General features: G+C 40.7%; 1 protein-coding gene across 2 annotated transcripts in view; it reads left to right on the forward strand.

The window, feature by feature from the left end:
* Positions 1-26,739, forward strand: part of BMPER (BMP binding endothelial regulator) — a 249,361-nt gene that overhangs the window by 125,001 nt on the left and 97,621 nt on the right. For both annotated transcript variants that reach the window (XM_009452884.4, XM_054655539.2), the window contains 3 exons: positions 16,132-16,231; positions 21,831-21,940; positions 25,132-25,272. In XM_009452884.4, coding sequence (XP_009451159.3) covers positions 16,132-16,231; positions 21,831-21,940; positions 25,132-25,272 — 351 coding nt within the window. The remainder of the gene's footprint in view (positions 1-16,131; positions 16,232-21,830; positions 21,941-25,131; positions 25,273-26,739) is intronic.

A 26,739-nucleotide genomic window follows, 5' to 3' on the forward strand; every position in this document is an offset into this window, starting at 1 on the left:
ATATTATTTGATATTATATATATATAGGTGGGAAGACAAAGGTTTTGGGGCATACGATCGATTACTCAATATATAGACTTGTTTAACTAATAATTGTCAGCAAGAAATTTGCCTCAAGGAGGAAGAAACATACAGCTATAGATCCTTAGGAAAGACCTATAGTAGTAAAATTGAAGTTGATCAGCATTTTCCAAATTGTGTTTCCCTTTATATCACACCAGAATATGTTCAAGTGCCATGGCAAAAGGGTTCTATGGTCAAATAAGTTTGAGAAACACCATATCCTGTATTTCCCCAATGGAATATCCATATTTGTTAAAAGATTTTAAAAAGCCGTCAATGAAGGAACCTATTTAACTTTGTTTAACCCAACATTACTCATTTCTTTGTAGAAGTCTTGTGTCATGGAACCACCGTTAACATCTTATGAAACAGGGTTCTCTGAAGTACTAGTTTAGAAGATGCTGCAGGAGATTATTGATAGAAATTACATTGATTTTTTTTTTTTGAGATGGGGTCTCCTCTGTTGCCCCAGCTGGAGTGCAGTGGTGCAATCATAGCTCACTATATAACCTGGACTCCTGAGCTCAAGTGATCCTCCCACCTGAGGCTACAGGCACTGCCACCATGCTTGTCTAATTTTTTATTTGTTGTAGAGACAGGGTCTCGCTATGTTGCCCAGCTGGTATCAAACTCCTGGTCTCAAATGATCCTTCTACCTTGGCCTCCCAAAGTGCTGGGATTACAGGCCTGAGACACTGTGCCTCCCTATACATTGATTTTTTTGATGGAAAGATTTGGCTAATCTGAGCTACTTGTGTCTCTGAGGAAGACTGAGGTGAATGTTGGCAGGTGTCAATAAGGAGTTCTCATTGTCTTTCACGTTAGGTCAAGCCCTTCATGTGGACAAAAGGACAGCCAGGCTGGGAATACGACAATTAGCTGGAAGAATTCTGTGTGCAAAAGTCACAGTTATCTATTTCATCCTTCCTTCTAGACCTCAGATGGATTGTGGTTACTGCATCCATCAGTGCTGTTTTTTTTCTTTCAGAAAAGACATTTTAAAAATGGTAATAGTGGCCTACTATAACTGCGGGGTTGCCTCACACGTTAATAGGGAACACCAATCTGTTTGTGTCATTGGTAAAGGATGTGTGTCAGCATGTGCTGTTTTTCACAGTGAGATGAAATGATTATCCCCCAGCCTCCAAACAAACCCCTCTTTAGGAAAACAAAGACTTGCAAGTTTATTTTATAAAATCTGTGTTGAACTTATATAAATATATTGTGACAGCAGCTGTCATACTGCATATATCAAGAAAGTGCTTTGAAACTTTATGCAAATACATGGGTGATGTATACACTACTGTACACCCCAAAGACTACCCATGTGTTCTTGGTGCCAAGGAAAACACAAATGTTCTCCTAACTTTTCAGAGGAAAAGTCACCACAGCTCTGTACCTTTCATAGCCCTGTTCTCTTGGCCAATGAAATATACTTTGACTGGCTAAACCCAAAGACAGTGAGGTGGGGAAGAGGGTGCCAGAGGTTCATTTTTAATTGATAACACTTATAGAGCAAGCGCTGTGCTGGGCACTTTAAGCACATTGTTGCATGTAATTTTCACAACAGCTTTGTGAGGAAAATAGCATTGTTTAGAGATAAAATAACCAAGACTCCAATTAAATAAACTCCCCAAGGTAACTCATTTATTATTTTATGGAGCTGCATGGCATTTAAAATTAATTTGACCATATATGTATATATATATACATATATATACACACACATATATAAATATATCTTATATATAAATATATCATATGTGTGTGTGTGTGTGTGTGTATATATATATATATAAAATGGCTAACATTTATTGAGCATTTACTATGTGCCAGGTACTGAATTAAAAGCTTTACCTCAGTTGTTCTATTCTTTGCATGAACTCTATGAGACTGAATACTGTTGTTCTTCCCAATTTACAAATGAAAAAAATTGAAGCTTAGGAGAAGTTAATTAACTTTGGTGCAATGCAGCAAGGAATAGAACTGGGAATCTGAAGGAGCTCTTAACTCCATGAGTTTGTTCCCTTAACCATATGTGTTTCCAGCTTTCCTCCTTGATTTAGAATCTGGAACTATTTCCTGGTTTGTACTGAGTTTAAGGCATAGATATTCTCGTGTCATCAGGAACTAGGGTTTCCATAACATTTTAAAGTCATTATTTTTCCTCAAAGTTTTGATTCATCACCCATTATCTGGAGTATGGTATAAGTTCCGCATGCATGGATATTGTTATTTCTACAAATCGAATGATAGAGAAGATTTGGAGTCTTCAAGAGTATTTTGATGCAGACACCTCACATATTAAGTATTGGATGAAAGAAATGTCCTCTTTACACAGATTCGTAGCTTTTTGCTTATACTATTGGGCTACATGGGTAACTGTGTACCCTTTGGAGTTCGGAATGTTTGAGAAGAGAATCCTTTAATATTTTTACCATGAACAATTTTGTTTCAAACACTGCTCCTTTCATTCCCAAGTTTTAAGAATGCTTCTGCTTTTTAAAGTAAAATTCATCAGACCCTCCAAGAAATATTAATGTTGAACACTTTGCTCTAGTGGTTTCCCGTTTCCCTACCATGGCATGTTTTATTAGTGTTGGAGTGAGAACAACCATTTTCCAGCAGGACTGATTCTAGAGAGTGGGCCACTTTTCATTTCACAGTTAGAGGCTGAGAGGATTTGGGAAAGAGGGAACAAGAATTAATCCTCAAGGCTGCAACAGGCCAAACCAGGTCAAAGGCTCAGTAGATCATACTCTTTGTCCTAGACCACTGGAAACACTTTCCTAAAACAAAAACACTAAATGGTCATTGTATATGGAAGTCCACACAATGCATTTTAGGCAAAGTATATAATATAAATGGGAGCTATTTTCTACCTCAAGAATTTTTGGAAGGAGGATGGAGACCTTTTGTCTTAGAGTTTCATTCACAGAGTCCATAAACACTTATCAGGTAGCTACTTATAACAAAAAACATTTAATGTACCATCTAAATATTAAGAGAAATACCTCACTGAAAGGACAATATCCATAATTCACAGACTTGGGAATGTGCAGGACATTCTTCACATCAAAAATATGTTCAGCCACTCGGAGCTAGCAATGTTCTGATCATGAGTTGATTATGCACATTGAGTTATTTGTTTATATCAGTTCTCTGAACTTGGCAACCACATGTAGTACCAATGGATGAGGCTCTTTATAAACAATATAGACCACCTTAAGAAGTGATTTTCTGGATTTCCTGGTTAAAAAAAAGCTAAGTGTTCAGCCTTCAGTATGTAAGCTTTCACTTAATCTGCCTGTTTTTAAGACACTACCATCAACTTTAAGTTAGGCTGGTAGAATAAAATGATGATCTTTCTGAACTTCTATGTCCCTTAATTCTGGACATTTGCCCCAAGAATATTCCCCTTCAATACTGGTCTTTGAAGAGAGCCCTGGGCATTTTCTGAGGGACTTGCCCTTGGCCATTGACCACAGAAGCCTTGACATCTCTTTTAAGTAGATTGGGCATTCCTGGATTTCTAATCAAAGGTGGCCTTCCACTTGTCTTCCGTTATCTTCACAGGATTGTCTTTGGTTTTTAGTGCAATATTTAGGGTACTTCTGGTAAGCCCTTAAACTTCAATTCTTCTAGTTATGGTCTTAAAAAGAAAAAGTCCTGAACTGCTGTTGTTTTCTGTATCATTATCTGAAATAAGGTACTGACTAAGAATGTTCAGGTAGAATTTTCTTCTATTTAACTGGTTTAGACTTGTGTTTCTCCATCCTTCTTGAGAAAGACCTTTGGAGTTAAGCATGTTGTCACAGTTACGGAGCTGTGGTCCACTCAGACCTCACCCATGATCATAAGCTTTCCATCCAGCCATGGCCTCACTGAGGTGCTACTCCCTTCTGGCATCTCAGCATGTTCTGGCCAAGATTACAAGACAATGCTTCTGAACCTGGCCTAATATTATTCCAGGAGAACTTCAATTTAATATAACTTATTGGCCAAACACTTCTTCTTTCTGCTTGGCCAATACATGAATCAATTTGTCAGAGAATATGCCTTGTGGATTTGTGCTATACTGCCAAATGCTGAGCATTGCTGACATAGATCATCTTTCGGTAGGAAGATGGAGAGCCTTCCTAGAAACTCGGAGTTCATGATAGAGGAAATACCACTTTCCTGAGCTGGAAAAGATTCCCTCTTCTGCCATGTCTGTCTGCTGTTGTGCCCTCTGTTTGACGTTGCCACCATTTTTCCAAGCACTTTGGTTCTCAGCCTGGCACAGCCACTACTTCCACCATCTTTGCACATTTCAGCTAGTGTCCTGGAGGCCTCAGATGACAAAGCAGTATGGAAGTCTCCACTGAAGTGGCAAGGGCCAATATCACTTTCCTTTTTCTGTGTTCTACTCAATTATAGGACACCTAAATCAGTAGGGCCTATACTTGAATCTCACAAAGATTTTAGTTAAACAATTCTTTTGTGCTTTTACTTTCAGTATTCTTTCTCCTCTAGGACAATACAGGCATCTGTGGTACTGAACTTGGGATGATGTGAGTGACAGATGCCAAGTTATGTTGGTGATAGCATGTTCCTTCTGTCAGGCTCAGTCAGTAGGTGATTCTCTTGTTGTTCATCTCTTCCTCCCTCAGGGTGGATTTTCTCTCAGGAGAAGCCGATGAGTGAACCTCTCCCTTTCACTGGACCTGCCCAGACATGTCAGAACACTAGCTTTGGCTCATGCTGGGACCCCCCACCACAGCTGGTGCCAACAGACTGTACACTTATTTTTCTTTGATCATATATGGCCTAGATTAGGATCGTCCCAAGAGCTTGCCAAGATTGGGTTGCAGCCTGTCTCAAAACACAAACTTAAAAGTGTTTGACAAGACCAATACCCAGGAGCATCATGAGTTTGAATGAATAGTGCCGGAAACCTCTAGTCTCTCTGCGCAGTGTTCCTTGATGGAGGCCACGGAGTGTTTACTATAGAACTTCATGACATTGTACTTACAACATTTTAGATTTTGTTAAAATTTTAGGAAATTGCCACCTGATACAAATTAGAGAACTGTACATAACAATGGATACCAAATAGATATTTTGGATTTTTTTCATTTAAAGACCATAGTGTCTGACATACAGAAACTCAAATGTATATTGAAAGGGTGAACAAAAAGGATGCCGTGACTTCAATTGCTATTTAGAAATGAAAATGAAGTTTAAATGTAATCTTATTTTTCCGTAGTGTGCTCAGGCATACTAAGGAAAACCTCAAAGACTTCTAAGTATAATTTTGTCAATACAGTGAGAGAGATTCAGGTATATCTTAATTAAGAGTCATTCATGTCAAGATAACAGATATTTTTTGTACCTCAGGAAACCTCAATGGAGCACAAACATTTTTGAGTTATTTTCAGCTTTAACTGACAACCCAACAAGAAGGTGTTTAACTGAAAACCAAACACTTCTGATGTTACTCTGGCCTCACTGTGTGGCTAGGCACTGTGGAAGACAGAATAAATATTAATGAATATGGCTTCTGCCCTCTGTGAACTTTCAACCTAGTTTGGGACAAACGATAAACCCATATGAAGCATTGTGGGAACAAAATAAAACAATATAAACTATTTTAGGTAGCCAGAACTTAAAGGTCAACAGAAAGTTTTAGGAAAACAGTTCATTGGTGATGTCTTGGGTTTCTGTCTCTGCAGTCCAGTATTTGTAGAAGTCTTGAGCAGTCAAAGGCCTCCGTTCGGCTTTCTTCTTAGTGCCTATCCAATGTTGTTGTGATGTAGACAGCCTGGGGAACATGAAAAAATGCCCTTTCTCCTGCATAATGGTGTTATTTCCTTCCTTTTAGGAATGGCTCATAACTCATAGGAGGTGTGAGTTCTATATGATTGTTCTTTTCATCTCCCTGGAAGCGGGCCAGGCTGTAGATAAAGCGTTTGATGTGTCAGCAGTAGGCTTGTAACAGCTTTGACTACTTCCGTGATGATGAAAGTTTGAACTTTGATAAAAATGGCAAGAAAAGGAAAAGGGCTCATTTTCTTCCTTTCACTTTTTTTTGTTTGTTTGTTTCTGGGCAGCAGTTGAGAAACATCCTACCAGGGTGGTCTGCGAGGTCTCCAGGAATCTGAAATATTAGGAGGTGTTCTCCTGTGGATTTACTTGTTTATTTATTGATCGTTTCAGAGAGGGAACACCCAGGCTCAGAGGCATGGCAGGAGCTGGCTGTCAGGGCCCTTATCAGCAGGCCCCGCCTCTCCTCCAGTTTCAGCTCAGTTAGCCCTGGAAGGGGAAAGACCTTGCTGGGGGCAGATCACTGAGTCCAGCTATCATTCAGCACCTGCTTCCACACACCACACAATCTAGGGGTGCAAATCTACTCAGACTCCCAGAGCTTTGCCTCTCCTCTCGGTTCCCAGGGCATTTGTTCAGAGATCTCATCTGAGCTTGGGCCTATAGGGTGGGCTTATCTTCCTCATTCTAAAATAGACAAAGAGGAAAGTAAAATATCTGTGGACACCCAGAACCAGTTGGAATTTGCCTCAAACAGTATCGCAGTCTTTCATCAGTGATTTGTGTGTCTGCCTTAGTGGAAAGCCTGAGTTGGTGGAAGGAGAATTTCTTTCTTTTTCAAAGAAAAAACGTAAAAGAAAACAAACACATGAACAAACAAACAAGGAAAACTGCCATTCAGCTAAGTGGCAGGAAGAGCTAAGATCAAGGACTCCAAGGGGAAGATGAGGCCAATTTTACCTTTAAAAATGAGACTTAAGCAAACACAATAACCAAATCCCCTTTTCAAATGGAGTTTAGTGGCTGGACAGTGGGGCTCACACCTGTAATTGTTGTGCTTTGGGAGGCTGAGGCAGGAAGATTGCTTGAGGCTGAGAGTTTGAGGTCACAGTGAACTATTATTGCGCCACTGCACTCTAGCCTGGGTGAGAGAGACACGTTGTCTCTTAAAAACAAACAAACAAAAAAGGGATTAGTGGAACTATGGTAAAGACATTTCCATCATGTATTTATTTAATAATCTAATATTTGCTTTATGAAATTATGATCTTTGGCTCTGCCCCCGTATGCAGTTGAAGTTTAACACTGTCTCTATAGCCAGGCTGGACCTGCTCACTTGTGCAGCTGTAGAAAGAAGGCATCTAGCTGTGCTATTCACAGGCTGAGGCCTCGCAGTGCCTGCTCTGTAACCCCTCCACTGAGACCGGTTGAGGCATTTTTCTGTAAGAATCTTGAAATATAGCAAACATGGTTAAACTATTTGGGAGTCATCTAGCTGACCATGAGAGGACATTGATGTCCCTACAGGGCTCTGTAGCCTGGGCCAGAGGGTGCCTGGCCAAGTCCCACAGCTTAGTGGGAACTTCAACTTAAGGGGTTGGTGCTGGCCAGCAAGACTGGCATAGTGCCCCTGAAAAGACCTGTTGGCAACAAGGACAGTTTTCTTACTTCATTAACACCGAAAGTTGCTCCTGAAGCTGTCCATCAGCGCTTATAATTTGCCTATGACAAAAGGAGAGGGCGAATAAGACGAAAACATTGGATTGTCTGGTTTGAATTTCACCTTCTAACTAGACATGGGTGCAGGAAGAAGAAAAAATAAGTGGATGTGAACTTACTCAGATCGCAAGCCATAAGACCAGGATTTAAATCGAGCTTCTTGGCTATCTTTTCCTTAGGAAAACATTAGAAACACTAGCTTTTTTGGTGAGGTGTGTTGTAGTCACATTAGGCCTGAAATATGACATTTGGGACTACACAGAGAAATTAAATGTCATTTATTTAATAATAATTAGGGTAGGCAGAATAATGCATCCCCTGGCCCCAAGATGTCCATGTCCTAATCTCCAAAACCTGTGAAGGTGACCTTACATGGCACAAGAGACTTTGCAGATGGGATTAAGTTAAGGACCTTGTGAAGGAGAGGTGACCCTGGATTCTTTGGGTGGGCTGCCCACTTACAATAGTCCTTATAAAAGGGAAGCAGAAGGGTCAGAGTCGGAGGAGATGTGATGATGAGCAGAGAGCACAGTCAGAGGGAGGTCTGAAGGTGCTGCACTGATAGCTTTGAAGATGGAGGAGGGGGCCATCAGCCATGGAAGGCAGGCTGCCTCTGGAAGCTGGAGAAGGCAAGGAAACAGATTCTTCTCTAGAGCCTCCAGAAGGAATGCAGCCTGCTGATACCTGGATTTTAGCCCCATGAAACTGATTCCAGACTTCTGACTGTAAGAAAATAAGTGTGTGTTGTTTTAAGACACTCCATTTGTAACTTATCATAGCAGCAATAGAAAACTTAATAAAATAATATAAACAATAATAATAATGCAGTTATACTTAGAAACATTAATTGGCATGCAAAATAAAAGGAGTTTGTTTCAGGCTTGGTTCTCAAGACAGGGCATTAGTTCATAGTTCTCTTAATAGGTCGTGAAGTACAAAAGGGTTTTTGTTTTTGTCAGCACCATAGACCCTTTCTCAGGGATCTTTGTTTGCTATTTTTATGGGATAAAATCAGTGTCTTCATCGAGCTTTGCTGACATGTTCTTGAATATCTATGTATAGAATCAGAGTTGAGTTTTATTTCATCACTTGGATACCAAAACTCATATGTAGCCATATGTCCAGGTTTTGGGGGTCAGAAAGCTTCCAGGATCCTCACAAATTTTTATGATAAAGCCTGCATTGGTTTCAGCACAGACTCCTTGGAGAAGCACAGTTCTACCCTGTCAGCTCTGATCACAGCTCTGTCTCCACCCGCACTGTTTCTCGCTGACCTCTTCCTTCACAAGCCTGAAGAAAAGTGGCTTCCAGCCACCAGGGAAGTGAATTGAGGCCTGTTCTTCTCTCACTGAGAACTGTTCCACTTGAAAAATGGGCTTCATCCTTCAGAACACTTGTCTTGAGCACATGTTAGAAGCTATGATGTGTGCTAGCTGCTGGGGGAATGAATAAGATAAATAAGCTTTAAGTCTTACTTACTGGAAGCTCATGCCAGTGAAGCATTTGGCAAAGCACGGTGCCTTGGACAGAGGCATTTAATTCATCCAGGAAAGTTATTAAAAATGCGCATTCCTGGACTGTGGTTTGAGGAATCATTGGCCTAGTACTCTAGTTCTCAACTGGAGGTGATTTTGTTTCCCAGGGGACATTTGGCAATGTCTGGAGACATGGTTCATTGTCACAATCAGAGGATGAAGGGTGCCACTGCCATCTAGCAGGTAGAGGCCAGGGATGCTGCTGTACATCCTACAGTGCATAGAACAGCCTCCAAAGCAAATAATCACCTGACCCCAAATGTCAGGAGTGTGAAGGTTGAGGAACTCTAATCTAGCGGGTAAGACACACACACACACACACACACACACACACACACACTTATACCACTGTGGTGTATACATGCCCAGATGTATCCTACTATAGTGTGTGTATATGTGTATGTATATGTATATATGTGTGTATATCTATATAAACACCTCTGTTAATGTTTTTAAAGTATTATATGCTCTGGGGCAGTAAGTACACTGCCCTCTAGCTCTGTCTGAGAAATCTAGGGTGGGCTGAAAGCTGAGTTCCCACACTTGGCAGCTCATCAGGAACACATCTTGTATCAGTCAAGGTCTCATCAGGAGGCATAAACCATACCAGTTATTTGAAAATAGAGGATTAAATATAAAGAACTATTAACTAGGTAACTGAATGGCAAAAAGAGAATTCTAAGTTATTGTGGCAATGCCACCTACTAGATGAAACCACCACCTCTAGGGTCGGGGAACAATGGGATGAGAGTAGAATTATTAAAACTTAGAGGAGGGGCTATGTGGAGCTGAAATTCAGACTTCTGAGGAGGGGGTGCCAGCTGGCTGGAGTAGAATGTTGAGATGAAGCTGGTTTTACTTGCATGAAATGTTGGAAAATCTCTAAACTGGGTTCAGTTGCTGATGTGGGAAGGAAGTGCTGCTGCCTGGTGAAGAAGCATTAATGGGGACAGGAGGCCAAGGGAAACAAACAGAAGGAACCAGTCCCTTGTCTGGTGCCCCTGTAGGCAGAGCCTATCTTGGACTAAGCTAGCAAAGCAGAAATGTGGCATGCAGAGCCTCAGCTTCAGCACCAGAAAGCAAAGTGCTAATTAGGTTGTGTGGGTTTGGAGTCCAGAGACAATAGCTTAGTGATGACTGAGACATAGTTGCAGCTTTCATAAAATACAGTTGCCTGGGTTCTGCATCAGAATCTTGGACATGAAGCTGTCAATAATTTTTTTTTTTTTTTGCGAGAGTCCTATGGGTGATTCTGACCCACTGCCTAGATTGAGCACCCTGAATAGAATGAGGAGCCACTAAAAGTTTTAAAGCATGGAAATGGCCCATTATTATTTGTAGATTCAAAAGCATATTCTTTCAACTGAGTGGAAGAGGCGAGTAAAGGGCCTGTGTTGGTGGATTATAAATAAGCTATGGGGATGGTGAACACTTTATCTTCTTCCTAAGAGCAGAAAGAGAGAAGTCCCAAACTTTCAGATTTCCATATTAGGGGCATCTTGTTTAAAATGTAAAAGAGGGAGAGAAGGAAAGAAGGGAGGTGGGAGGAGAAGACAACATGAAAGGAAAAAGCCCTGGAGGCAAAAGGTGGATGCATAATTTGGATTTTATCTAAGTAAATAACAAAAATGTGGACAATATATTTTATCTAAGCCATTTTGATAAAAAGCAGACATAAAGCTACAACCAACATCTACCAGGGAAGACACAAGAGACGTCTAGAAGGAGAGAAAGTTCTGGCCATCGCTTTGATTGTACTTCACACTCCAGCTGAGAAATTGTGCTGTGGTCTTTGGAAGGAAAGGCCCTATTAGATGGAAATAACTCAGCTTGGATGTTAGAACTAAATTTACATTTCAACCCTGCCACTTACTTGTTGGGTGGCAGATTTTCTGAGCAATTTCTTTAAGGCTTAGAGGCTCATTCTCTGCTATAGGGGTGACAAAAGCATGCCCACAGGGTCTTCTGGAGACTTACCTAAAATGATAAAAGTACCTAAGCACAGTACCTGGCACAACCCAGGCTTGTCACTCACTACCTATTGGAGGTGTCCTCTCTCCGCTTGTCTACTCTGCTACTGTCCCCTCAGTCTGCCACCTCATCTGCTGTCACTCTTCTGCTTTGATTTGTAGATTAGACTATTCTTTGCAGACCAAAAACAGGGAAAACCAAATCTGAAAATCTTTACTCCAGGAAGTTAAGTGTCATGCTCTGTAAACTTAGCAAGATACAGTTCTAGGCCAAAGTAAGGCATGGCTAAGGACATTCATGTTTTTTGGTGAAGCTTTTTGACCTAATTTGTAATTCAGACTGGTTGCTTTGCTCACATATCAGCTTTTCATTACAGGCTGATGTGATGTAAGATTATGGACCACACTTAAATCCTTTGCACTAAAGATGTATTTCTCCCCTACACTGCCCCCTCCAACTTCTCTCTCTTTTCTTCCCACTTCCATCTCAGAAGCAACTCTAGAGAAAAAAAATAGAGAACTCTATTTTTTTCCCCAAAGAATTTGGCATAGGAAAAATTGCTCTAGAATGTGGAAGAGTGTAGCTGAGTCATTGTAACGGGTTAGCACTGCACTATTCTGCTCCCAGTCTCTTGTTAGGGAGCCAAGCTCTGCTCCTGTTTGGGAGATGAGTGCCACATCACACGCTACAAGGTGGTTTTCAGCCCCCAAGTCTCACTGGGCACTCAGCTGTTGGAGAAGCATCCTGTATGCACATGGCTGTTGTTTTATCGTCTTGAACCCATCACTATATTCAGGAAGATAGTTTTTTATTATGCCACAAAACTGCTGCTCTAGGTAAACTTTTACATAAAGCAATTGTGTTCTTAATGGAATCATCTAAAACAAAAATAAAGGAGCGGAAATAGACTTGGCATAGGTTTCAGATCTTTCTTTTTAAAAAATAGCTAATTTTTCAGAGAAGCACTTGGATATGCAATTTGAACAAATGACCATCTCTCTAAAGAACAAACTTACCTTTCTAAGGAAAGGCAGATGATGAAAATTATGACACACAAGTACAATGAAAGTTCCTAGCATTTCTTTTCTTGCTGACCAGATAAGAATACAGTCATTTGTCCTTATGTATTTTAACCACTTAGGAATTTTCAAACATTTAGCAAATACATGAGACATAGTTTTCAACTGTGCTTATAGGCATCCTACCAGCTTTACATGCTGAAATTGAGTGTTCCTTTTTGATGTATTAACACCAACAAACAGTACCTAAAATGTGCAAAACACAAGGCTAGAATGTGTAAAACCCAATAAAACACAATGGTAAGTGGATGAGACAGCCCAGAACTATGCCTGGACTTAGTTGTCATCAGCATCCTGTAGTTAAAGTGGTCTGAAATACTCATTCGGATTCTAGAGCTCATTCTATGTGGTAGCTCTGCCTTTCATTCACTAATTTTTTATTGAGGTTTTGTTTCATTGCTCTTCTGAAGGATAGAAGGCACAGAAGACTGGCCCCTACCCCCAAGACAGTTTAGCTTGGAAGTAAAGTCAATGTCTCCTTACAGGATTGAGCCTTTATGTATGTGCCAAAAATTATGTATTTGTGTGCCCCAAATACAGGGGTATAGATGGGAACAGAGACATAGAAAGATGGAGGAGGTTACTAGGAACTGAAGGCTCCAGAAGACTTCACAGGTGAGAAGAGGCTTGAAATTGACCTTGAATGAAGCAGGATTTTGATAGGGGTTAATGATGGGGGTGGGGTTGTGAGAGATTGGAAAGAGGTATATTTAACGAAGATGGAAACCATAATTTATGTTTGGGGGCCATAAAGAAACCTCTCTTTATGCTGGAGTTGGGAGAAAAGAAGATTGGAGAAGAGATTATGGAATGTTTTGACAAAGTAGGCTAATGAGATAATAAAGAACCGATGCATCTGAATAATGTAACAAAATGTATTTCTTGCTTGTTTCACAGTTCATTGCCGGGATCTGGCAGGTAGACTTCCATGTGGTAACCCAGGGAACCAGACTCCTTCAATTGTTTGTAAAGTTCATGATGCCTTCTGCATTTAGCTGGCCATCTGTCTAGTAGAGAGAAAGAGTGAGAGCATGGAGAATTGATGTAGACCTATAAGTGTTTTGTATTATTTCCATCCATTTCCCATTGGCTAGCATTCAGTCATATGGGCACATCTCACTGCAAGAAAGTCTGGGAAGTGTAGCATAGCACTGTCAAGAGAAAAAGGCAACCGATTTTGGTGAACACATGGTCTCTATTATATTGGCTTTTAGCTCGAGTGGGTTGAACTTTATCCTGGACGAAGTGGTAGGTCATCCTCAACCTTAGCAGGGGTGGGGCATGCTCATGGGTCATATACACTCCTTAAAGGGGATGATTTTTGTCTTATATTCACTGCTGTATCCCCAGGATATGATAGGCCTTAAACAAATGTTTGATAAAATAATGGAATGATGGATAGATGCTGAAAAGAAGGCCTGGTCACATTGAACCTTCCAGGATGGATTAGTGAAAGAGAGTTAAGGCAGAGAAGCCAATCAGAAAGCTACTGCGATCATCTGATAGTACATTTACAGTAGGAATTTGTTCAGTTTTAGAAACAGAAATGTTTACTTCTGTGATTTTACTCTCTTAGCCTATAGCATAGCCACAGATTATAGTTTAATCAGAGTCCCTGCTGAGTTGAAATCTTAGAAGCAGGTTGTGAGCTGCAACTGTGTTCCTAGGAAGGGCCTGGACTTTCTTTGGAGGCATTAATTGGAATGCAGCCTCTGGACTTGGGCTTTGCCACAATACTGCAAACCAAACAAAATAAAACTTGACTAAACCAGCAAACCCAGATTGGAGTTCAAGTTACTTTAACGGACTCTTGGGAAGCACAAACTGCAGTTGTATTATGTATGCAAAATTTGCTCTTTGACCTTATTGTAAGGAAAATTACTTCAGTATACATAATCTTTTGCCAGCTTTCCAAAGCACTGGACGAGTTACTCTTTTGCAATTGTGCAATATTTTTTAAATTACAATTTTAAAATATGCTTGAAAAATAGATGCTGATCCAACAAGAACAGAGAATATGAATGAAAAGAATGTGTTCTCTGTGCACCTACAAGAGGCCAGTACATAGGCAACCTTGTGTGGCCCGAGGCTTCAGGATTTTAGGAAGTTGCTTGCAGATGAATTTCTTTGAAATTAAAAGCTAAGGGCAGCATCTTGGGTCCTCCCTCTTGTGCTTCATGTCTAAGCTGGGGCTGACCCCAGGGCCTGGCCACGATTCAGGTTACATGCCCCTGAAGTCTGATGAAAGGCCTCTAACTTTAATATTATGCAGAGTTGAGTGAGGAATCTCAGAGCAGCCTGGGATTCTCGGGAGATTTTTAGTGATTCTTGTTGATTTGGAAATAATGTAAAAACAACAGAAGAGCTTTTTCTGGTATTTTCGCATGTTCTCTATTGGTTTGGGGGAAGAATCCAACATTAAAGAGGTGAAAAAAAATAGCAAATATTTTAAAAGACATATAACATGCCCTCCCCTTTTCATCCATCCCCACCAAAAAATAAACTGTTATAATAAAAATGGCGAGAACAGGAAGGGAAAACAGAAACAACAGGCGGCCGCAGTGTGCTGGGATGGGAACGGACAGGCCCCTGGTGGCTGAGGCTAACTCTGCTATGGCCAGAAAGGAGTGGGGAAGGTGTGAGGAAATGCATCAGATGGAATCTTTCCCTTGTGGGGTCCGCAGCTCTTTGAGCTGTGAGTTTCTCATTTCCTGAGGCCTCTTGAGATATAAATTATGCACTCAAGACAAGGAACCTGCGGGTACTAGTTTGGTTTCTAGCTCAAATCCCAGAGAAGCTAATTCATTGAAATTCCACTTGCTGAGTGATCTATTTACCAAATTCACTGATTTTCTTAAAAAAGAAAAGAAAAGAAAACCTCAATTATTTATAAATTTTCATAGCAATTTCTATTGCATAGGATAGTTTTCACATCAGCTTTGCCCGTTCGTTGGACGTAAATCAACTGGAAAACCTTTTTATTTCTACCCCAGCTTTCTGAATATGAAGTTACAACTTAACTGGGGCTGGGGAAGCAGGCACCTCTGGTGAGGGATAGGAGGGGAAGTCGTCAGACTATATCCTTAGGCAGGGAAGAGGGGATGCTGAGGTTAAACCAGGAGGGCAGTGGATGTTGGAGGTATGGAGTGCTGGAGAACAGAAAGGGTCAAGAATGAGAATGAGGGAGGAGGGAAAATATTCAGAGACTCCATAACTTCTCCAAATAGGTTTCTGAGACTCTGCCAGTTCGTCTCATATCAATCTTTATAATCTTATAATTAATTAGTGAAAACAGATTTGGATAGCGTGGTGAATTCCGTGAAATAGTTCTTCTGAATGTGGGCTTTCAGTGTATCCATTTTCAGCAGGTTGGCCACTTCATCTACCTGGAACCTCCTTGAGCCATTTTAGCAGCACCTTCCAGCTGTGGCAGATACTGAAGCTTCCTGGAGGAAGATGCCTACAGAACCTATAGAAAGATGGGTGTCTGGAAGATAGGAGGAAAAGTCTCAAAATCCCAAAGCGTTCCTTTGCTTGCTTGGCAGGATAGAAAGAGAAGGCAGTGACCTATTAGGATGGTCCACTCATCCTGGTTTGCATGAAACTTTCCTGGTTTTAGTACTCAAAGTTTCCAATCCCAAGCAAACAGAGAGAGTTTTGGTCATCCTATACCTACTGTAAAGGTGGTTTTGAGATGGAAAAAGATAAAGAAAAGTGGTGGCGGGTGAGAGGAGGTGATGCTGGAATCACCTCCTCAAAGGCAGTCTTTTTGCAGCTGCAATTTGTATGGCCTACAGGGAAGATCAAAGGACGCTTGGGGAAAATCACATGGGCCTGAGCAGTCAGTCCAGGGACCTAATACTATGGAAGGGCCTTAGGTTTGTTCTAGATATCTTGGTTGTACAATCTACATGCACTTACTTTTCTAAATATGCTTTTTTTTTTCTCTCTTTTCTTAGGGAGGCAGGACACAATGTGTGAGAGAAGTCTGTCCCATTCTCTCCTGTCCCCAGCACCTTAGTCACATACCCCCAGGACAGTGCTGCCCCAAATGTTTGGGTGAGTTACTATTTTCAGGTCAAAGAACAATGTAATTTCTTCTCAAAGTTTCTGCTGGGAGTGTTTATCCACGTTGTTGTTTTGAGATTCTCAAGTTGTCCTATTTCGTGGCTTGTTAGAGACAACTCCCTCTTCTAATTACAGAAGTGGAAGGTGTGTACAGGGTTTGCTTCTTAACGGAGGCCTCCAGGGAGGCTTCTCTCTTGTCCTCACTTGCATCTGTAACTGGGTACACCAGATGACCTGGGATAATCCTCCCTTGTGGTGAGAAAGTATCGAAGAAACTATCTTTAATAGGGCATATGCCTATTAACAGGAACATATTTTAAAGGTATTTGAAGTAAACCCGTAGAGGAATATAGACTAGTGTTACTTTCAGAGTCAAAACCATGCAGGAAGAAACAGATGCAAGAAAATGAGAGTTTTGGAAGGAAATAGTGAATAATAGCCAACAGAAAGAGAGTATGTTCTCTTTCTTATTGAACATTTAATAAGTATTAGGCACCATGCTAGGCACTTTATATATTTTTTTTCTCATTTTATCTTCTTAAGAAGCTGTGAAATGTAAGTACTAAGTATATAATTCCTATGTGTAATGAAGGTGCTATTATTAATTTTATTATACTGAAAAGGAAGTAGATTCCTTGATGGCAGCCCAGCGAGTGGGTTGTGGATTTGATATCCGACCACAAATCTGTGTGATTCCTGAGCCCAGCTCTAACCTGCTGCAGCTCACCTTCCCTGGTGTCACAAGAGGGCTGCATGCATGTTGCCAGCTGAAAGGGGACAACTCATGATGGGTATTTTCTAGAGCATGAGGTTCTTTGGCTTTTGCTTATATGCTACCTTCTTCTTCTTCTTCTTCTTTGTTTTTGTATTTTTGTATTTTTTTAATTTTTTGAGATGGAGTCTTGCTCTGTTGCCAGGCTGGGTACAGTGGTGTGATCTTGGCTCACTGCAACCTCCACCTCCTGGGTTCAAGTGATTCTTGTGCTTCAGCCTCCCAAGTAGCTGGGACTACAGGCACGTGCCACCACACCCAGCTAATTTTTGTATTTTTAGTAGAGACATGTTTCATCATGTTGGCCTGGATGGTCTCGATCTCCTGACCTTGTGATCCACCCACCTCGGCCTCCCAAAGTGCTGGGATTACAGGCGTGAGCCACCATGCCCAGCCTATGATACCTTCTTAATGATTCCTGGGCCCTTGAGCTAGTTGAGGTCAGACTATTAAGTTTCCAATAAGTATGGTGGCTTGAGCCACCATGCAAATACAATAGAAGCTCCAGCAACCTCCTTAGAATCTCCAGGGATCCTTGAGGGGCTAATATTTTCCCTAATCGCTTCTGGCTTGGTGTTTCTGCTCCTGCTATTTCTCTTGATTTTCTTTCCTTCCTTCCTTCCTTCCTTCCTCCCTCCCTCCCTCCCTCCCTCCCTTCCTTCCTTCCTCTCCCTCCCTTCCTCCCTTCCTTCCTCTCCCTCCCTCCCTTCCTTCCTCTCCCTCCCTTCCTCCCTTCCTTCCTTCCTTCCTTCCTTCCTTCCTTCATTCCTTCCTTCCTTTCTTCCTCGCTTTCCTGCTTTCTTGCTTTCTTTCTCTTTCTATCATTTTGTCCTTTTAGAGGCATCTCCCCTTAAGTCTGTTTACATCCTGTGATGGAGAGCAGATTTCGCTGAGGGTTTGCGGGCAATAAGAGTGATTATTTTACACAGAAGCATATTGAACAACATAAAATGGGATATTAAGCGCTCTCGTTCTTAAAAGGTCTTAGTTGTTTTGCCTTTGTGAGAATTTTACTGATTGTCCCTTCTATTTGAGCTCCAGCCTCCTGTCAGTTAATGCCCACACCTTTTCCTTGAATCCTCTCTCCTTTCTTTCAGAGTTTACTGTCTTCAACTCTGAAACAACCTGTTGATTTATTTTTCTCATTCCCAAATTAGCACAGCCATACCATGAAGTCTGTTTTTTTATGACCAAGTTGACAAATAAAGGTATTTTTTTAAACTAGGAGCTTTCTCCTCTTTGATGGCTTCTTCTGCTAACTTCATCTAACAATGCTTGCCTTCCTGCTACACACACACAAACACACATACACCTGCTACACACACGTACACACACATGTTTAAAGTAAATGTGAAACAGAAGAACAAAGGAGAATTGCTTAGACATGCCTGATTAAAGACATTTTCACTTCTGTGTGTTCTGTTTGGGTTGCCAGTGTGTGTCAGTGTCCCTGGAATAGGGTTAGCCAGTTCAGTGTGGCACAAATCATCGTGCTGTGGGCCATGGTGGAAGCAGTGGCCACTTAAGCAGGAAAGCCATTGCAAAGGAGGTGGCATTTGGGTCTGGCTCCAAAGATAAGTAAGCTTGATTAATGCTTTGAAGCTGGTACTGTGGATATGCTGAGTCAACTCAGAAGCTTCCCATATGAGCAAGAGCTATTGTATTGAATGCAGGTTTTTCTGTTCATTTATGGTTATAAGGCATACTACAAAAGGAACAATAAGTTTTGAGAAACTTGGAAATCTCTTTTTTGGTTGGTCTAGACCCCCATGGAATGACATGGAAATGTCTTAAGTCAGGCTGTACACATAGTCTCTGAACCACTCCCTCGAATGTTTTATCTTATGTTGGACCATGATGACTTTGGGATTAAGGTTAAGATTTTATGCTCTTTGAGTGTACAAACAAACATTCCCACACAGCAAGAAACAAAGACAAAAAAGCAAACAAACACTAGGATGCTTTCTAGATGCTGAAATCTTAGTCTAATTAGACTTTGGATGATTGGGTGCTGTTTTGCTCTTAAATTTTCCCTTGGGCGGGGTTCATTCACATGATATACCTCTGCCTTTTGCATTACAACATTCCTTTCCTTGTTTTCCTCATTCTCAATGGAGAGTCTCAGCACAGGTCAGTGTACACAGAGCAGCACCCAGTGTACTCTAATTGACACAGCCCAGGTTCATATTTGAATTATATCGCCTCTAATAATCATAATACATACCATCTGCCATTTATTGAGGATGTGTAATGAACATCAGGCACTGCTCCAAGAGCTTTATCTTTACAATTTTAGGTAAAATTTTCATTTTAGTGAGGAAGAGTTTAAGCGATTGGTCACATTTGTTCAGGGGGATAAGCACATTGAAGAGTCTGTCAATCAGTCAATAAATCAATTGATCAATAGACCCATCCAGCCATTCCTCCACCTGTGGAACAATATTGCCTGCTATAATGGTAGTATAGGCAACAGGCTATGGGAATGCAGAAAGGTGTCATTAACTCTAAGCGGTAGAAGGGCCTCTGCAGAAACAATGTGGAGCTCAGTCATGAAGAAGGTGCATTTTGATTGGTGGAGGATGAAGCTTCTACATAGAGCTCTGTATCTATCTATTCATTTATCTTCTGCCTTTTGCCAACAAGGATTTAAGACCACTTACAAAATACATGAAGCACATGTAGATAAAGGATAGTAAAAAGGCAAACCAGATTATCACAATTAAAAAAAATTACTCAACTGAAGCAGAGATATTTTAGATTATTAAAGGACACAAATATATCTCTGATGGACTGATTAAGAGGATGATAATGTTTAAAGCAGTGAAAAATGACTTCACCATCATTTTTATAGTAAATACAAAAAATAACTGCTCATTCATATTTCTTATTATAATGTCCTAAAACTAAGGTGCAATTAGAAGTGATTATAATGGGATGGGCAAAATCTATGTGATCCAGGCTGTGTACAGCTTTCTGATGCTTCAGGGTAAACCTATTTGGGTTTCTTAGAGGAATATTTAGGGAAAGAATGAATTGTTTTATTTTGCAGATAATCCTTTAATTTAGTATGTCAGTTCTTAGGAAGTTCAAGAGACTTAAGACCTGGGTGTGCACATAATACCTGCGTTAGTTGGGGAATTAACAATCATCATGCTAAATCATGCCTAGCCATGAAAGAGTTTTTGGTTGTATGCTTTAATATTAACACCATAGTTAGAGGTAGTGACATGGCAATGTGGTATTGATGATGCCATTTTATGAGTGAAGTCAGTGAGGCCTGGAGAAATCATACTCAGTGGTCACGAGGGAGTCCATATGTAAGATCCAAATTATAACTCACTTCCACCTTTTGAGGGCCAACAAGTTTGCTCTTGGTGGTGAGAACCAAACTAATGATTTAGTTCTGCATCTATATTGTATCCTGGCCTTGAGGTTGACTATGATAGGAAGATAGCATGTTTTTCTTGACTCCTACTAACAGTTATTCCAACAACTCTAATTCTGAGAACAGTGTTTAGTATGTTTAGGTATTTTGAACATTTCATTGGGCCTACTGATAAACAGAAATTGCTATTAATCTTTTACAAGAAGAAAGAGTGGTACGAATAGAAATTTGATCAGTGAACATGAATTAACTTAGTCTTTAATTAAAGTAACATTGCAGAGATGTTTTAATGTGCTTCAAAGAGTAGAAACTCAATTATTAAAAGAAAGGAGGAAATTAGATTGTACTCTTTATTTGGGATTGCTGTTTTGGTCCTTTTATTCACCAATCTGGTTCTCACATTAGGGAAAACCAAGCCAGTTCTACAGAGATACTATGCCTATGAAAGGCTGGACACTCGACATGTACCTCTGCCTGCCCTTTGAGTTAGCTTCACCCTTTATTCCTTTATGTAATTTCAAAACTGAAATGCTATCTTAGTCTGTTTAGTATACTCTAATAAAATACTATAAACTCTGTAGCTTGTAAACAACAGAAATTTATTTCTCATCTTGGAGGCTGGGAAGTCTAAGAACAAGGTGCTAGCAGATTTGCTGTTTGGCTCATAGTTGGTGTCTTCTTACTTTGTTGTCACGTCGTGGTGAGGGTTCTCTCTGGAGCCTCTTTTATAAGGGCACTAATCTAAGTCATGAGAGCTTTGCTCTCCTGACCTAATCACCTTTCAAAAGCCCCACCTCCTAATACCATTACATTGGTGATTAGAATTTACCATATGAATTTTGTGGAGACACAAATGTTCAAACCATAGCAAACAATATTTCATTAGCTCCTTTTGCTCATTCGAGACCTTCTTGAGATATGCTGATTCCTCCTACCTCCACCCACCTCCCCCACTGCCCATACCCAATTTTTAAATAATTTTACTCATTCTTTAAGAAGCTCCTCAGGCATTATATCTTCCAAGAATTCTTCTCTGACCTCCCAATTCCCACAGTTTCTAGATCGTCTTTTTTCCAGAACTTACCTTACTGTTGTATTGAAACAGCCTTTGATGAGTTTGCCCTTTCACTAGACTGTGAGCTCCATGAGGGGAGCTCATGTCTTAGTGATTTTGGTTCACTGTGATGAACACATTATAGATTTGTTGAACTTACAAGCTTCATTGTGGAATCAAACTCTTTTTTAACAAACTTTATCCCAACTAATGACTCCTGGGGATCCTTTAGGCATGTCTGACCCAAGACTCTATTTTTGTGCTCCAGACTTACCTGGTCTTATAAGAATGTATAATGGACCTATGATGGAATCGCTGATGACAAAATGGGACATCCCCGATTCTGTCTTACTTACACTGTGCTTCTGTTTCTCTCTAGGTCAGAGGAAAGTGTTTGACCTCCCTTTTGGGAGCTGCCTCTTTCGAAGTGATGTTTATGACAATGGATCCTCATTTCTGTACGATAACTGCACAGCTTGCACCTGCAGGGTAAGGCAGCTCTGAGAGGCTGTGGTCCAGCAATGATAGGGTTTGGGTTTCAGTGTTAACATCACAGCCATAGCCAAAGCCAATGGTGTGTTATTTATTGGGAGGAAGCATTAACGATGCCATTTTACAAGGAAAATCATACTCAAGGTCACCAAGGACTTACACATAGGACCCACACTATAGCTCAATCATCTTCTAAGGACCAAGAAGTTAGCTTCTTGTAGTGAGAATCAGGCTCCAAGGGCCTGTTCTGAGGATTTTCTAAAATCAGACAAATACATATGGCTGTGCCCTCTGGCTCTAATTATCCAAGATGAATTGTCTAACACACCTGGCAATAAAAATTGCTTTTAATCACATTCAAGAGAAGAGAAAGGCATGGATTTACAGTTCATCACAAAGACAAACCTGGCAGTTTAGGAAGAGAGTATTTATGTGCTGTTTATTGTATCATGTCTTATTTGAAGCTTTGCTCATTTTTCTCAAAAGGCAACCAGAAGTCTAATTACTGCTAAAGAAAGAATTCCACAGCTTCAGAATTTTAAAGGGACACACATCACACATTCATAGACTGTACTTATGCAGTAATTTATTTTGGAAACCAAGAAGAAATACATTTATCAGGGAGGACTTTAGGATTATTCATTAGTGAGTTAATGAATCACATCTGTCTGACAAGTTTAGAATACACTTTGGTGGTGATGGTTGTTGTTGTTTGTTTTTAATAGTTAAAGGTCTGGAGAGGGAAAGAGGGGAGCTCTACTCAATGTCAGCTATGAGTCAACAGCTGGGATTAGAGCTCAGTAGTTCTTGATTACATGCTTTGTTCAGTAGCATGCACCACTTCAGGGGGTGGTTGGTTAAGGGCTGAACTGTCCGTTCCCCTGAACACCAAACATGGAGTAATTCCTAAGCCTGAGAATACCTTACTGAAGCTTTTTCCTCCTCCCATGGTTTGTGTTATTCTATGCTAAATGTATAGCACCCACTTCTTGCCTTGGCCTTCATCCTCAGGACTTTTCCTCTCCACTAAGAATTTCACAGGAGATAGCTTACGCTTGGGGATACTGAGCCTTTGATGAAACATATCACAATCCCAATTCTCTTGCTCACAGGAAAGCCTGGCATCCCATGAATGGGAGTTAGTTATACTTGCCGTGCTTTGGGTTCATGGGTTCCTTAAGAGATGATTAGGTAATACGTCTCCGTGTGTAGCAGGAAGTATAATTAATACTCTTCCTCCAAAAGGGTGTTTTGCTAGAGTATGAATTCACAGTCATCTTGGGGATATTAAATGCTTGAAAAATCAAGCTGCAATCATTTTGAGTAATCAGTACTATTTTCTGTCTGCTTTGAGCTACCCTTTCTAGCATCCCCATCCAGTGTTTCTTATGATTTCCATGGCAGGTGCAGGAACCTGTTGAATATGATTTAATACAGTTGGCTCTTCGACAGTGTGGGTGTTGGGGCATTGATTCCCTGTACTGTTGAAAATCCATGTCTAATTTTTGACTCCTTATAGACTTAACTAATAGCCTACTGTTGACTGAAAGCCTTACCAATCATATAAACAGTCAATTAACACATATTTTGTATGTTCTGTGTATTACATTCTGTATTCTTATAATGAAGTAAGCTAGAGAAAAGAAAATGTTATTTAAAAAATCATAAGGAAGAGAAAATATATTCACTATTTAATAAGTGGAAGTTGATTATCGTAAAGCTCTTCATCTTCTTTACATTGAGTAAGCTGAAGAGGAGGAGGGGTTGGTCTTGTCTCAGGGGTAGAAGAGGCAGAGGAAGTGGAAGGGGAGGCAGGAAAGGCAGGCACACTTGATGTAACTTCTATTGAAAAAATTTCTGAGTGTAAGTGGACCCATGCAGTTCAAATCCATGTTGCTCAAGTGTCAATTGTAGTTTTCTGCATGCAGGATGGTTTCAGATCTCTGTGCCTTCAAATTGGACAATTTATCTACCAGCAATGTTATTACCATCTTTAAATTTGATTAGCAGATGCATCTTCATCCACAACAGCCTATCTCAGGTGTCATTCAACCTGAGAGGCTTTCCTGACTTACCTGGATAGGTAACTTTCCCTTGTCTTTGCTATCTTTACACCTTTACTAGTTCTGTTTACCACATTATAATTGCAATTTGCTTGATTACACATTTATCTCCCTTCTTACATTGCGAAGAACTCCTTGAGGACAGAAGTACATTTATCCATCTCTGTATTTGTATTCTCATTGCTTAACATAGTGCTAGGCACCACAGTCTAATGATATGTACATAAAGCACGCTCTCTCTCTCCACACACACATACACACACATACACAATGAAAGCAGGGAGATCTACGGTGAAATATGCATTGTTTGAGAGCTAGGGAGTGCCCTTGTTTTTAAACAAGAAATCAGGATATGCAGTTTGACAAAGGATTTTTTTTCCAATTGAAGTTGGTTCATAATAATTTCTATGTGCCAGGTATTTTACATTTAAGAGGCACAGTAAACCTGAGAAACAATAGGCAGAAGAGCACTTTTTTTTGAAATCAAATCATACTTCTTTAACTTACAGATGATATAAACTCTTCACCTTCAGTGGATAAGTGGCCTGGTCAAAGTCACTCCACTACATTAGAGCTCTGGAACCCAGGTCCAGTTTTGAAACTGTTGGTTCAGTCCCTTGGTGAGCACAGAACACACTTGAGGAATCTTGTCCTGAGGTGGTGCCTTTGCTCTTAACTTTTACCCTCTGACCAAAGATATCATGCCTTTACGTTAAGTTCCAAAAGGTGGCATAAAGCCATGGAGGAGACCCAAGAGAGCACTATTAGTGCAGGTTGCAAAGAGGTAGAGGGCAGGAAGAAGGAAACTGGTGGTTCGTGGGGAGCTGGGCGGTCTTGCCACATGCTGGTGGAGTGGGCTTATCAGTCTCTGGAACGTGAAATCATAAATCCTTGGGAGGTAGGGGTTGCGTGCCATAGTTTCCACAGTGCCCTGATATTCTAGTCTAGATACTTAATCAACAAATCACATTTAGAAGTGAATGAAAGATTTATTGCAATAAATTAAAATATGGTACCTTACAGACTTTGACACAGATAGTTATGAGTTATGAAAGGAAGGCCAGGTAGGATGTTTGGTAGAGGCGAAAATCATTTTTAATTTCTATTTTGCCTTTGGGCCCCCAGGACTCTACTGTGGTTTGCAAGAGGAAGTGCTCCCACCCTGGTGGCTGTGACCAAGGCCAGGAGGGCTGTTGTGAAGAGTGCCTCCTACGAGTGCCCCCAGAAGACATCAAAGTATGCAAATTTGGCAACAAGATTTTCCGGGTATGTCATGAGACAAGCACATGGGAACTCCTGTATTACTACGCTGACAATTAAAAAGCTCCAGACACTAGGCAGATTGGGTTATCCCATAATTTCTATATACATATACAAATGTATATGTGTGCATATATTAATAGAATGTATTTATATTACAGTATTATATATACATTTATAGTTAGAATCAAGTGCAGATAGGGGCAGAGAATCAACCGTCTGAAAGATGTTTTTCTTGACTATATTTTTGCTGAAATATGTTAAGCCTGTAAAACCTGCCTGAATACCTAGGAGTACCTCATCTCGTTGGAGATGCTCAATGACATTTGTCAAGGTGATGATCCTTGTCAAGATCCTGATGGATCTATACAGCTTGATGCTTTTAGAAGTTTTTCACAAAGCTACATTTGCAAAGAAAAATTTTCTCATTTGGAAGATATTCAGATAAGGATGTTAATAGTGTATGTAGTTGAGCCAGGTGAGAGAGCTCTGCCCAGCTGAATGGAAAAGGTTGTCTTTTGGCCATCTGTTACCAATGTCAGGTGTATTTTACATTATTCTCTGAGGACCCCAAGTGGGAAACAGTGCAATGGCCATTTAAACTTCAAAATGCAAGGTGGTTGGCTTTGTCCAAAGTACCTCCTATCTAGTCCATTTTCCCTAGGGGTGGAAGGAGTCAAATCACTCTCTACCGAAGCTGTCACCTCATGATACCCATGAGAATCAAGACCCACATAAACAAGTCAGTTGTGGTAGCTCTGCAGGCATGCTGCACTGAGCCACACTTCCTATCACACTGAAGTAGTTGGAGGGAGAGGTCTTGGTTCTGATGGAATAGTAAGAAGACATGAAGTGTCGCATGGTCTCACTTATAAGTGGGAGCCAAATGATGGGATCACGTGGACATGGGAGAGGAACAACACACACTAGGGCCTGTTGAGGGGTAGGGTGGAGGGAGGGAGAGTATTAGAAAGGATGGCTAATGCATGCTGGGCTTAATAACTAGGTGATGGGTTGATAGGTGGAGTAAACCACTATGGCACATGTTTACCTATGTAACAAACATGCACATCCTGCACATGTACCCCAGAACTAAAAATAAAATAAAATAAATTAAAAAAGAGAAAACAATTGAGGACAAAAAAACACATAAGGTGTCATGCTCAGTGAAGGGGGAGGCATGTGTGTTGTGTTTACACCAGACTTTCAGAGATGCTCATATGTCCTCTTGATATAAAGTCGCCTCCTCCTCTATCTCCAGAACACCCAGATGAAATAGCCTCACTCTCACTCTCACCATGGTGCTGTGTGCAATGCACTTTTTTTTTTTTTTTTTAGATGGAGTCTTGCTCTGTCGCCCAGGCTGGAGTGCAGTGGTGTGATCTTGGATCACTGCAACCTCCACCTCCCGGGTTCAAGTGATTCTCCTGCCTCAGATTTCTGAGTAGCTGGGATTACAGGTGCATGCCACCA

Source organism: Pan troglodytes, chromosome 6 (assembly GCF_028858775.2).
Source record: "Pan troglodytes isolate AG18354 chromosome 6, NHGRI_mPanTro3-v2.0_pri, whole genome shotgun sequence".
In the NCBI taxonomy this organism is placed as follows: Eukaryota; Metazoa; Chordata; class Mammalia; order Primates; family Hominidae; genus Pan; species Pan troglodytes.